The sequence below is a fragment of the Microcaecilia unicolor genome, chromosome 1, assembly GCF_901765095.1.
Source record: "Microcaecilia unicolor chromosome 1, aMicUni1.1, whole genome shotgun sequence".
Taxonomy (NCBI): Eukaryota; Metazoa; Chordata; class Amphibia; order Gymnophiona; family Siphonopidae; genus Microcaecilia; species Microcaecilia unicolor.
This window is the reverse complement of record NC_044031.1, coordinates 619,113,117-619,127,838: the sequence shown is the minus strand read 5'-3', so window position 1 is coordinate 619,127,838 and position 14,722 is coordinate 619,113,117. Positions and strand designations below refer to the sequence as shown.

The following is a 14,722-nucleotide window of genomic DNA, read 5'->3' as shown; positions in this document are numbered from 1 at the left end:
AGCCTGAAGATGAATTTCTGCCCATCGAAACAACTGTGCCGCCTCCTCTGCAACCGCCCGGCTCTTTGTGCCCCCTTGCCGGGTGACATAAGCTACGGCCGTGGCATTGTCGCAGAGCACTCTGACTGCCTTGCCGAAAAGCAGATTCTGGAAGAACTGAAGAGCCAAGCGAATGGCCCGAGTCTCCAACCAGCTGATAGACCACTGTGCTTCCTCCCGAGACCACGAGCTCCCCAGCCTGTCAAACTGACATCTGTGGTGAGAACTACCCACTGTGGAGATTCCAAAGACATTCCCTTTTTCAGGTTGCGGAGGCTGAGATGAGGGATTGCAGTCAGCGGCAAACGCATCTCCAACTCCTGCGATTGAGGAGCCCAACAACTGAGAAGAGCTGACTGTAACTGTCACATGTGCGCCCTGGCCCAGGGAACTACCTCTATGGTCGCTGCCATCATCCCCAGTACTTTAAGGTAAGCATGGCCATCGACATTCTCTCCGTAAGAAACAGAAGAATCTGATCCTGCAACTTGAGAATTCGAAGGGACGGTAAAAACACTCAACCCTTTCTTGTATCGAAGAGGACCCCCAGATACTCCAGAAACTGCAACGGAACGAGATGACTCTTGCTGAGATTCACTACCCAACCAAAGGACTCCAAAAAATGTACCACTCGAGCCATAGCCACTTCGCTCTCTGCCCTTGACTTGGCCAGAATCAGCCAATAGTCTAGATACGGGTGTACCAAAATACCCTGTCTCCGCAACACCACCGCTACCACTACCATGACCTTGGAAAAGGTGCGGGGAGCTGTTGCAAGACCGAAGGGCAGCGCACAAAACTGAAAATGCTTCCCTAAAACTGCAAAGCGAAGAAAACGCTGATGCGATGCACGAATGGGAATGTGTAGATAAGCCTCTGTCAGATCCAGCGAAGTTTGGAACTCCCCACTCCGAACTGCGACAATGACCGACCGCAACATCTCCATGCAAAAGGAGGGAACATTTAGTGCCGAACTGACACTCTTTACATCTAAAATAGGCCGAAAGGAACCCTCCTTTTTTGGCACCACAAAATAGATTGAATAACAACCTGAGCGTTGCTGACCGGGAGGGGACTCCAGAAAAACTTTGGGAAGCGAGCTTTTGAACTCCAGTGCATACCCTTCTCGAACCACCTCGAGAACCCACTGGTCTGATGTGATCTGGGACCAGCTCTGGTAAAACTGTCTCAGCCAAGCACCTACACGAACCAGAGGCTGGACCCGCACACCTTCATTGGGGATTGCGTCCCAAACTCAGACCTCCCGAGGAAATGTCACACCCTCCACGACGGCCTCCTCGAAAGGACTGGGTGCGCTGGAAAAAATGACCTCTAGAAACCCCTCTAGACCTACCTGGTCTATACCGTCGAGCTTCCCTAAACCGACCGCGTAAGGAGGTACCTCTGGACCCCGCTTTGGGACTAAATTCAGGAAGACGAGGAACTTTAGCGTCACTAAGACCACGTACCAGTTTGTCCAAATCCTTCCCAACGAGCACAGATCTCTTAAAGGGAAGAGAACACAATTTAGACTTAGAAGCCACATCTGCGACCCAACCTCGCAACCAGAGGGCCCTACGCGCTCCAACTATAATAGCCATATTTTTGGTTGCCGCCCGCAACAAATCATAAAGTACATCAGACAGAAAGGACGAACCCATCTCCAATTTAGCTAAATCCTGGACCCCAGAAGTCCCGACATCCACTGGATCATCAAGAAGCTTCTCGGCCCAGCGAAAACAAGCTCAAGCTACCAAACCCCCACAAACCGAAGCCTGTAGGGCTAGAGCCGACAAATCAAAACTACACTTGAGAAAAGCTTTCAACTTCCTATCCTGGGGATCACAAAGTGCAGCCCCGCCATCTACAGGAATAGCCATAGCCTTAGTAACCGTAGTCACCACTGCATCTACTGTGGGAGCCTTAAAGGACTCACTATCCTCCTGAGGAAGAAGAAAGCCTCGCCATTGCCCTAGAGACCTTACACGGTGATTCAGGCGAACTCCACTCCTCAGAAATCATATCCCGGAGATCCTTATTCATGGGAAAGGACCACGCTTTATGCTGAATGCCCTTAACCAAAGGATCCACCTGTCTAGCCTCTCCCATGGGAATCTCTGCCTGTTCAAACTTAAGGGTGGATGTCAACTGATCTATAAGCTCGGCAAGCTCATCTCTATGAAAAATTCTAACTACTGAGGGATCCTCACCAGGAATCATGCAGTCCGTCTCGAGAACCCTCAAAAACCTCGGATTTGCCAAAAATCACTGAGAGGCCCGTCAGAACCCATAGGAGAGAAACAATCCCCATCTTCTGTCCACTCTAAACGGGGTCTTTTAGCAAGAATGGGACTAGCCCCTTCCTCCATTTGGGGGGGTCCCGATTTCCAGGCTTGATAAAGCGTCCACACAAAATCCGGAGGAAAACCAACCCCTCCTGTACCTTCATTTGCCATCTTCTGAGCCAAAAAGGGAGAAACAGGCCCAAAAATAACCGGTTCTGCCGACTGGCCCGGATTCAAAATGGCAGCCATTCACACCGAACTGATCCCACCGATATTGCCTGCGACCCTGGGGGACGCAGACACTGCCAGAACTTCCGAAGTCAATTTGGGTGGAGCCACAGACAGCTGCTTCAGCTCCCCGCAGATGCGACACTGACCGCCCGGCGTCTCTACTCCGCGACAGGAGTAACGCTGAATTGAAAAAGGCACCGACCTGCCCCCCACTGATAATAATAAGAGTACTGCTCTCCCTACTAGGCAAAGGATATTGAATACCTCGTTCGTTCTGAGTAAATTAATTAAATTTTTTTTTTTAAAGGAACAGAGAACAAACCTGGCAGCTGCTGATTGTAAGGCACTCAAGGCTCCAGTACAGAGAAAGGAGCAGAGGCACAAAGCTGCCACTAACAGAGAGAGAGCAGCACAGGGGGAGGGACCCGACTAGCAGGTGTAACACCCCAGGGGGAATACTGGACCCTACCGGACCCAAACCCCTAAGCACTTTTTTCTTTTCTTTTCTTTTTTTTTTTTAAACACACGCACAGGGTTCTGCAATAACAGAGAATTCCAAATTAAAATTAACAAATTCCCTTTTCCTTATTCGTAAAACCACCTCACCAGACTATTGAAGACTGCACAGACTGTCCTTCTACCTCTGCTGAGACTGAGAAAATACTGGCTAGTGGGGGTGCTGCACAGGTTATATATACAGTATCCAAAGCTCAGTGTTTCCTCAGTCTCCCTCTGCTGGTAGGAGTACATAACCCACGTGTCTTAACCTGTCTGGAGGGTCGCTGAGGAAATCAGCATTTATTAAAGCTAACACTTCTTTGAAATATTTTCTCAAGAGAACTTCCATAGATAGCAAAGTGACTTTTCAACTTGTCTATGAAGAAAAACTCTTATCTCAGAACACCCCACCTAATGGAGAAAAGTCAATTGAGAGTGTCTTCTTAGAAAAAAAAATCTAACTATTGAGGACTCTGATCCATTTCTTCTACCTTGAAGACAACAGAGAAAGTCACAGAGCTGCTGTACTGGGCCTTGTAGAATAGCTTCAAGTCCTCTTCATTACTTTCCAGACAACATACAGTGAAACTTGTGAGGATTCAGCTTCATCAATTGCAGCCTCGTTAGGAAATACAACAGGTTGTAACTGAACAGCAGATCTTTCTGGATGTAAAAGACTATGTCTAGCCAATTTCCCCCCTTCTGGGGAGAAACCTTCTTGGGATAAACCCATGGAGGGACCGAGAAGGGAAGTTATAGGCAATAGAGGGGTGTGCCTTTCCCTTGATCTTAATGAAGCACAAGAGTCCAAGCCTGCTATTAGAGCAGAGAAGAATTCAGCAGCTGCAAGGGTCTCTTTATCAGACCTGGGGTCGACAGCGTGCTCACTGCCAGATGTTTGAGTTTAGCATTTCACTTTCCCATAACAAAACAAGTTAAAAAGTACCTGTGGAATGTTTAAGAAAACCTCCAAGCAAGTGTCCTAGCTCACCATGGCTCCATCAAACACGCCCTGCGGCCACGCCACAGGAGTCTGCTGTGTTTTATACCTGTCGGCCCACTTTAATGACATCAGTTTGCCAATGCTGGAATCAGGGGCGCATGTAGAGAATGATATGGATAGCGACCAAAAAGTGGGAAACGAAGGAAGGTTGGAGAAACTTCAAGATCAACAGAAAAAGTTTATTATTGCAATATATAAAAAAACAATGCATAATAACATGAAAGTAATACTCGACACAGACTGTGTTTCGACACAGATGTGCCTGCCTCAGGAGTCTGATAAAATAGAAGTAAAAATGAGATTGTGTAGTTGAGTGGAAATGATGGAGTGGTCTTTAAAAAGACCATGCATGCATGGAGTGGCCTAGTGGTTAGGGTGGTGGACTTTGGTCCTGGGGAACTGAGGAACTGAGTTCGATTCCCGGCACAGGCAGCTCCTTGTGACTCTGGGCAAGTCACTTAACCCTCCATTGCCCCATGTAAGCCGCATTGAGCCTGCCATGAGTGGGAAAGCGCGGGGTACAAATGTAACAAAAAAAAAAACAAAAAAAACACACTATTCAAAATACTAGTATAATGCTCGATACTCCATGTTTCGGCACTGAAAGTGCCTTCTTCAGGAGTCTTGGTGCACATGTCTGACAATCTTAATTGTTATGTCTTCAAAAATGAAACTTTGTGGTCTTTACAAAGGTGTTACAAATATCATAGCTTCTGAATGCCACTGCAGTAATAAAGTTTTTCTGTTGATCCTGAGGTTGGCGTTTGTGGGTGAACGTTAAAATGTGATGACTGTTGTTGGGAAGTTTAATGTTGCTCATGTTTACCTGTCATCAATAAAAACAATTTAAACAAAAACATGATTTCTGTGAAAGAGTAGCACACAAAGTCTGGTTCAAATCCCATTGCAGCTCCATATGATCTTGGGCAGGTCTCTTAACCCTCCAGAGAGAGGAAAAAATAACTACTATATCTAAAAGTAGTTCGCTTTGAGCTACAACTGAAAGGCATGAGCTAAATCCAAAACCCATTCCCTTCCTCCTTCTAAACAAGGCATCAAAAGCATTTGCTCTTCAGGAAATAACAATCTGGGCAAGTGAAAAGATGGGCCACTTTTCTTGGTGTGGCTGCCTGCTTCTCCCATTTACCCTATTCCAAATCATGGCTAAGCAATGAGATGCACTGCTCCACTTTTCCAACTGCTTTCACCTGCATCACATGCATTTTGTTAGTTTTCAACATTTTTACTGATGACATATCAAAATAACAAATCCAACTATAGTGTACAGAGATTCAAATGCAGTACCTCCACAATAAAGACCAAGGAAAAAAAACTGTCAAACTTTTAACAATTTAACTCCCCCCATCCCCAGCCCCTACCCTCCAATTTAATCAATATGAAAACTGAGTGTAGGCGTTACACAGTATAACAGTTGTTACTGAAACAGGCTATATACATATTGAAACCATACAATACTAAGGGAATTAAAAACATGCAGCATACAATTTGCACCACCCGATTGAAAAAAAAAATCTGGACAATGTAACCCCTAGAATAATCAATAAGTTTGTGGGGGGGGGACCACATGGACTCTTATGGCCATCCCCCTATGGTTGACCGCTGTCAAGCAACAGGTAATATAAATTAATTGAAAAAATAAATAAAAATCAATACAGCCCTGGGAGAGCACCGTAATCCAGATCCTCTGTGCAAGTCACTCTACAGACAGTTTAAGACGAAACTACATGCCTCAGGAGAGAATGAAAATATATATGGTTCCCAAATTGACAAAAAAATCCTTGCGGCGCCTAGGGGATGCGCCTAACATTCTACAGTCCCATAACGTATGTTGGTGTAACGAGTTCCGCCAGCCCCAAAAGGACGGGGGATCAGATGTGGTCCAGACCTTGAGAATTGCTTTCCTGCCCAGGAGTGTCGCCTTGTGGAAACATTTCCACCGTCTTGAAACTTAACCTCACATTTGTCCAATAGGAAATAAACTGTCGAAAGGGGAACTATTGAATTTAGTATCCATCCCAAATATCTAGCAATTTGAGCCCAGAATTTATTAGCCATCTCACAACCCCAGAAGGCATAAAAGAAAGAATTGAGCTGAGACCTGCACTTCAAACAAACGGGGTATCAATTCTATGCATTTTATTAATACACTGAGCTTCCCCCCCCCCCCCCCCCCCCCCCCCCCCCACTAGCTCAGCCATTACGATAACAATCCATGGCCAGGGGTCTTAGATAATGGCTCTCTCTCTAAAATCCAACACATGTGAACCTCGAGTCTAGCCCATAGGTGTCCTTATTGTATTATCCCTGGTAGGGGTGCTGTGAAATGTTGCCTCCAGTGTCCCCAACCCTGGCCAACATGAGGAAAAGCTGGGCTTCAGAATAGATCTCAACAGTCCTGTATGGCCCCAGATAGCACAGCACTGCCCATCAGTCATTAGCTCAGTCCCTCCAATATGAAATAGAGGAGCCTAATGATTAGTGCAGTGGCCTGAGAACTTAGGGAACCAGGTTCAATTCCCACTGCAGCTCCCTGTGACTCTGGGCAAGTCACCTAAGCCTCCATTGCTGCAGGCACAAAATAAAGTATTCGTATATAATACGTAAACTGCTTTGACTGTAACCACAGAAAGGCAATATATCAAACCCCATCCTCTTTCCCTTTCCAATAAATTAGATTTTTTTCCTATAATCTAAAATAAAACAAGAAAAAACACCTCTCTCTAATTAAACTTCATCTTGAATCTTCCTTCTAAGTTCCTCACTTTTTTTCTTTTAGTTATCTCATCCTACACCTCTTCCTCCATCCCTGCCCTTTCATGTTATTCTTCTGCTGTCATATCAAGATATTTTCCTCCTCCATTTCTATATCCCCTCCCAATGCTATTCTTTCCCTATACCCCTCCCCGCTACACTTTTCCTTTCCAAGCCCTTTCCTCACAACAGAATTCCCTTTCTTACCTTGAGAGCCGCTTCATAATTTCCCAGTTCAGCAAAACATTCTCCAATCCTCCTATTAGCAACAGCACAGCCAATGGGATCACAGAGGCCCTCAAAGATCTGCAGCTCCTGCCGATGCTCTTCTATTGCCACTTGAAACTGACCTGAAGTGACGTTAAAGCAGACATTTGCTTTGAGTTGGTTTCATGGCTTTTTGGTTAACAGGCAAATCAAGTAAAAATAGATGGTCAGTTTTCAAATACATGGATTCAGTATCTCTCTCTCCACCTGATGGTTGGAAGGGGAGGTGTCACAACTCAGTGGCATGGACTGGTCTAGCAGAATCAAAAGGAAAATGTAAATCCTCAGCCTTTTGAAACAGTGTGAAAGCTCTGTTATGGCCTGTGTGGGTAGAACTGTCAGATCCTGTAAAGTGTGACCTTAATGGTACAATTAGAAATGCTTCTAGTTCTCTCACTTACTGACCTCTCAACATTTTTATAGGGGAAATCCTGGGAAACAGTTTTTTTTTTTTATTTAGGAAAATATTATTAAATTCAAAGATGAGAAAAATAAACTCAGAACAGCAATGACTAAAGCCAAATGCAAAGAATACAAATGGCACAGAATCAGAACAAACAGTGGAGGCAGATTAAAAACCATCACAATCGTCTCTGACAGAAAAGAAAAAAAGAACACTAAACTTCCGGTTTGGCAAAGTTAAGGAACTATGGGGGGGGGGGGGGGGGGGGTCTTTTACTAAAGCTTAGCTCGAGTTATCTGCAGCAGGGCCCATAGGAATAAAAGACCCCCTATATAACATAACCCTGTCCAACTCCCTACCCACCTCCCCCTAAATGAAAAACTCTCCAGCAAGTGTCTCAGGCAGCCATCCCATCGAAACAAGAAACCTTATATAGTTAAAGAAACGGAGAAAAAACAGAGCCAATCACGCAATTTTGCCACGGTTTTCCATATGTTTTCCCATTTATGCACAGTTCGCCTCTGCTCAACCAATTACTCCATAGATACCACAATTTATTTTTACAACCATTGCTGATGTGAGGACACATTCTCAGTTTTCCAAGCCTTCACTAGGACTACCCTACCTGCAGCAGGGAGGTCTGGACAAGCGTGAGGTAAGAAGGTCTACAGATTTTGGAGTGGTACTTGCCACCTCGTAGCAACGCCTATGCTTGTTTACTCTTTCCAAAAATACTAGGAATAGGGGGCACACAATTAAGCTATTTAGTAGTAAATTTAAAACAAACTGGAGAAAATATTTCTTCACCCATGTAATTAAACTATGGAATTTATTGCAAGAGAATGTGGTAAAAGTAGATAACTTAGCTGGGTTTAAAAAGGTTTAGATAACTCAGGAGAGTGGGGTGGGGAAGTTTTATTTACTACTTTGACTATAGGCTTGGGAAGTCACAAGAGTCCAGACTCCCTTACACCTGATTTTTCTGTATTAACTATGAATGTGTTGAGAGAGAGGGGGGGGAGGGTGGGAGAGGTTTGTGAGGGGTAAAAAAAAAAAAAAAGGGATTGTATTGCACTTCTTATTTAAAGAAAAAAATGTTCTCTTGTTCAACTGTTCATTATGTTTATCAATAAAAATAGTTTAGACATAAAAAGGTTTGGATAAGTTCCTAAAAGAAAAGCCCATAAGCTATTATTAAGATGGACTTGGGAAAATCAACTGCTTATTTCTAGGATAAGCAGCAAAAAATCTGTTTTATTGTTCTGGGATATTGATTGGTACTCGTGACCTGGATTGGTCACTGCTGGAAACAGGATACTGGGCTTGATGGACCTTCAGTCTGTCCCAGTATGGCAATGCTTATGTTCTTATAAAATCAGAACAAGCATTAATAAACTGCATTAGTATGTACTATTAGTAAATAGGCCCATTACATAAAACAAGACATATAGTAAATAATATGTGGTCAAGTATGTTAATACAGTATCACACAGACAGTAAATTTAACTTTTAAACTGTAAGCCCTCTTAGGTCATGGAAATACTGACTACTATCTAATATAATAATTTGCTACCTGAACATTCGAATGTGTCTCACTGGGATCGTAACCACCTGCTGACGTCACTGGCCAGCACTAGAATCCTGCATGGCTGACGTCGGGAGGTGGTTAACATCCCAGTGAGAGATGCTGGATAGTAAACTCTTTACTAATGGTAGGAAAAGTGCTACCTTTAGCTAAAGGCTTAATTACAAAAAGGGTATGACGTGCTCTTATTGTGCATATATATTCTGCTCTGTGCTCAGGAACCTAAAACAAAACTTAGTGTACACTTAAAATTCCTAAAAGCATGTAGCATCTTACACATCAGCAAACGTTCAGAGCACAACAAGCGTTAGGAAAACATGTGGCACTTACAATCAGTAGTGACATTGCAAAAAACTCAGAAAGGGCTTCTTTTGCAAGGCTGCTCTTTAGCGCAATTTTGTCTCTCCAGCTTCGTCTGCCTTTTCTATTCATTTTTGCTGAGGGTTGATGATCCGCCAGGTACACGCTTTCCAATTCCAACTGCACACAAACTAAGCCTTCCTCTATAATGTTTCTGGATAAATCTGTCTCTAACCTCCTCACTTCAGCACAGAAAATGCAAGCTCACTGCATTTGCGAGGCTCAAAGCACTGATTCATATAACACCCGTAAGAAAACCTCTGACTGCACAGTCATTGACCGAGCAGCTCTATATGACCCAAACTCATTTTGTCAGGTTTCCATCTGGCTACAGAAGTTGCAAATGAATCTAAGTCTGAAAGGGGGTGTAAGTCAACACATGCCCATAATCTGCTATGCAACCAAGTAATTCTTTCCCTGCCTTCAGCTCAACTCTGAACAAACAGCACAATTAACCCGTCAGATGCCAACCTCCTTTCCTATTATAGGCAGTTATGAATGGTATTCTTTTTGGATAACACTGCAAGTGGACATCACTTAGATCAATAAATCTTCCAAGGTGAATTTGGGACCACAGTAAATATTGCCTTTGCATTTTATACTTTTAAGTTGAATCATCTTCTGCAAATGAAAATATAAGGTATTGGGATAGATTTTATATATGGCACCTAAAAAAAACAGATGCTCAATGAAACACGCAGTTTATAGAATTAATGCTTAGGGGAAGAAAGGCTATTGTCCCCCCTCAACACTCACACACATATGCTGCTACACTCTCCACACCCCCCCCCCCCCAATCATACACAAATTCTGCCACCCTCCCCACCACTATTCACATCATACACAAAACTCTACAAGGGACAATCACCATCTTTCTGTCTGACACAGACAGACATTCCTCCCCCCCCCCCCCCACACAACATCATACACACACTGTACCATGGAGAAACAACATCTCTCTCTTCACTCACACACACACACTCCCCTCCCATCCCCCTTAATACACAAATTCTACAATGGAAAATCAAGATCTCCCTCTCTCTCACTAAGACACACATACACATTCCCCCAAAACACCACCACATCATCATACACAAACTATGCCATGGTGAATCAAGATCTCTGTCTCTCACTCACACCAACACCCCCCCCCCCCCCCACACACACACACACACTCATTCATTCACTCTCTCTCTCTCACACATACACTCTCTCTGACACACTCTCTATCACACTCTATGTCTCTGTCACACACACACAGACACTCTAGAGGCATATTTTCAAAGCACTTAGCCTTCCAAAGTTCCATAGAAACCTATGGAACTTTGGAAGGTTAAGTGCTTTGAAAATATGCCTCATTGTCTCTCACACAAACACACTCTCTCTCATTCTCTCTCTTGACACGCACACTCCATCTCTCACACACACTCTCTCTCTCTCAAGCATACACACTCCGAGGAAAACCTTGCTAGCGCCCATTTCATTTGTGTCAGAAACGGGCCTTTTTTACTAGTTGGAATATAACTTGCTGTGAACTAAATCCAAATAAATAAAAACACACAATTTCTGCACAATTGAATGTTAAGCAGATGTGTAAAAATAGACAATGGTGCCAGCAAAGGCACAACAATAATACCTGCCTGTTTTGTTTTCTCCTTTAACAGACAAAGTTTGATATATATACTGAAGCTGATTCTTTTAAGCATGCAGTATCATCATTATGTAATATTCTGGAGCCAAGACTGGTTGAAGAGAGTTTCCCCCCCAAAAAATATCAAAGTCCCATAAGTACAGTGGCCAATCCAGGTCACAAGTACCTAGCAAGATTCCCAAAAAAGTACAATACATTGTATGCTGCTTATCCTAGAAATAAGCAGTGGATTTTCCCCAAGTCTATTTTAATAATGTTCTATTAATTTTTCCTTTAGGAAGCTATCCAAACCTTTTTTAAACCCCGCTAACTGCTTTTACTATATTCTCTGACAATGAATTCCAGAGTTTAATTACACATTGAGTGAAGAAATATTTTCTCCGATTTGTTTTAAATTTACTACTTTGTAGCTTGAGTGCCCCCTAGTCCTAGTATTTTTGGAAAGAGTAAACAAACGATTCATGTCTATCCGTTCTACTCCACTCATTTTATTGACCTCTGTCATATCTCCCCTCAGCCATCTTTTCTCCAAGTTGAAGAGCCCTAGCTGCTTTAGCCTTTCCTCACAGGGAAGTTGTCCCATCCCCTTTACCATTTTCATCAACCTTCTATGTGCCTTTTCTAATTCTACTATATCTTTTTTAAGATGCGGTGACCAGAACTGAACACAATATTTGAGGTGCGGTCGCACCATGGACCGATACAAAGGCATTATAACACCCTCATTTTTGTTTTCCATTCCTGTCCTAATAATACCTAACATTCTATTTGCTTTCTTAGCCATCACCACACACTGCGTAGTGGGTTTCGACACATCGACAACACCTAGATCTCTTTCCTGGTTGGTGACTCCTAATGTGGAACCTTGCATTACGTAGCTATGATTTGGGTTCCTCTTTTCCACATGCATCACTTTGCACTTGCTCACATTAAATGTCATCAAACATTTAGATGCCCAAGCTTGTAAGGTCTTCTTGTAATTTTTCACAATCCTCTTGCAATTTAACAATTTTGAATAACTTTGTGTCGTCAGCAAATTTCATTACCTCATTAGTTACTCCCATCTCTAGATCATTTATAAATATGTTTAAAAAGCAGCGGTCCTAGACCAGACCCCTGGGGAATCCCATTATCTACCCTTCTCCCCCTACGCCATTAAAATTCAAACTGCAAATTCAGCAGGTATGTCCTCCTGTCATCCAACAGAACCTTAAAAATTAATCCACTGACTTCAAATCCAATAACAGACGTGCAAGAACATACCATTCTTGGCCAAGACCTCTCCCAATTGGTTACAAAGCGTGGCCTCCTCCTTCAGGTTCCCACTCTTCTGAGCCTTGCTCTTGGCTTTCTCCAGCTCTGTACAAAAGGGAAAGAAAAGAGAGTCTATATGAGAGGAACAAAAATGACAGATGGTGGATGCCACTTACAGTGTATTCAGCCATACGTTTTCCGTGCATCTGATAAAATGAACTTTCATCTTTGCCTTAATTGGTTAATATATCAGGTTGCACCAGCATATCATTTTTGACATACCGGACTAACACAGCTACCCCTCTAGAAGAGGCCAGTATCATCCCAGATTCAGATACGAAGAGCCCATCCTACCTGAGGACACAGCAGCGAGAAAAAGTATTTAGCACACGAGCAGAAGCTCTAAAGCAGCGGAGAAAAGGATGAGATCCAACCGACTGCGGGAATGACTGAAGTGCTTGGGGGAGGGGGGAGGATGAATAATGGCTATAGGGGAGTCATTTAGACCACAAGGCAGAACAGTAGAGGGAGTTTGCCGTTTGTCTGACAGAAGACGGAAAAGGAAGCATACTACAACGTGAGAGCCTGCGAGAGAAGCAGGGTGGACAGTGAGGGTTACGATCTGACTAACGAACACGGCGGGGCTGTGAAAGAGAAACAGGGAAGGCTGAGTGAGAGAGAATAGCTAGTGCGAAAAAGGCTCAGAAACCTGGTTACAAGAACATCGGGAGAGAAACCTCGGTTTCAATTCCCTTACTCACGTCGGATCTCCCGGCCCCCATTCATTTCTTCCTCCAACACCACAGCAATTCCCGAATATCCCGCCTCTGCTCTGTCTCTTCTTCAGCACAAACAGAACCACAGAAAAGCCCGCGCAACACAACCTTGGGAAAGCGTTCCGCCCACCAGCGAGAATCGGCCGCCTCCATTGGCCACACTAATCAAAACATCTGCTCTTTCTGCAAAACTATTGGTAGAGGAGTGTGGTAGCCGTGTTAGTCCACTCTATGCAAAACTATTGGAAACATGGATTAGTGAACTCTACTCTGATTGGACTAACATCACAGTTTTTGCCCTTCCAGCTTTCCCACTGGTGCAGTGATATTTAATATGCGCATGCTCAGTTTGGGATTGTGCCAAACTGCCAATCAAAGAGCGATTACCCTCGCCCAAGGAGGTTAGACTGAAGGGAGATAGCATGACGTCAAAAAGTTGAAGCCGGCGCTCAGCCCCGCCCCCCCCCTCGCAGCCGTCACGCCGTACCCAAAACAAAGCAAACAAACCTATCAGCTGCTACATCCATGTTGTCGTGCTTTATTGTTGGTAGCAATTTTATTTGAGCTCACTTATATTTTCAAACATGTCGGCTTGTGCAGCATACAGATGTATACAAAGGATATCGGGCTGGTTATAGGTACTCCCTAGCCGGCATTGTATTCGTGCATAGATGTTTTCATCTAGTAAAGGGCCACCAAAACAGACGTCATGATATGAGAATCAGGTGCTTAACTTAGAGTTTCTATAAGTACAAATAGTTTTGGGGTTTTTTTTTCTTAATTGGGTTGAAACCTGGGAGCATTTAACATTGGGGCGGTGTAAAAGCCAGACCTGCGGGATCCCCAGGATCTAAGTTCTACCTTAAGACTGGAGCGCATCTATGTTTGCTTACAGTATGCAGCGATCACCAGCCATAACTCAGCGCTGCGGTTCTCTTCTCTATTCCCCTCTTTCCGTGGCGAATCTTCAAGGAGGTTTAATAGAGTGGAGTGGAAGTGAGCCTGTCTAGTCCCCTGTAAGTAAGGAAGACATTTGGTTAATCTCTGATTCCACTCCCCCCGCGCACCCGTCATTGCCGTTCAATCAAAACACAGCAAGCAAACCTGTGAGCTGCTGCATTCGCGTTGTGGATCTTTATTGTTGGTCCATCTGTAACAAGTCTAAAGCTGGGCTAGGCAGTGCCTTATAAGGTGGAGGAGAAAAGACATAATAGCACTAAAACAAGTTCACAAATTATTATAGCTAATAGAAACAGCAATTATAAATTCTGCAGTTTGTGCTCATTTTTCTTCAGTGTGCTTCTATACAATTCAGATGGCCAGATTTCAGTGAGACTATCCTGTTTTCTGATAGGTTCATCTTAACTGTTGTAATCTGCTTTGGGAAGCCTGGTGTTTATAAAGACGATGGAATATATTAACATTAAATGGAATTAGAATTAAACTCTCCTTTCATTGGGGCACATGGAATCACATCTCCATCTGTTTTGTAAACGTTTACATTTTAGATATACAAATGGATTATTCTGTTTTGGACATGTTCCAGGGGAAAGTGGTTTTATAAGTCCAAATAAAAATAAACATTTTGTTTCATGCAG

General features: G+C 43.6%; 1 protein-coding gene across 1 annotated transcript in view; it reads right to left on the bottom strand.

Moving 5' to 3' along the window:
- TONSL (tonsoku like, DNA repair protein) overlaps nucleotides 1–13,187 on the bottom strand; it is a 281,739-nt gene extending 268,552 nt beyond the window's left edge. The window contains exons 1-3 of the mRNA XM_030220206.1: nucleotides 13,110–13,187; nucleotides 12,358–12,453; nucleotides 7,036–7,178 (exon numbers count right to left, since the gene is read on the bottom strand). Of these exons, the coding sequence (XP_030076066.1) occupies nucleotides 7,036–7,178; nucleotides 12,358–12,453; nucleotides 13,110–13,134 (264 nt within the window). The 5' untranslated portion in view covers nucleotides 13,135–13,187. The remainder of the gene's footprint in view (nucleotides 1–7,035; nucleotides 7,179–12,357; nucleotides 12,454–13,109) is intronic.
- Nucleotides 13,188–14,722: the final 1,535 nt, after the last annotated feature.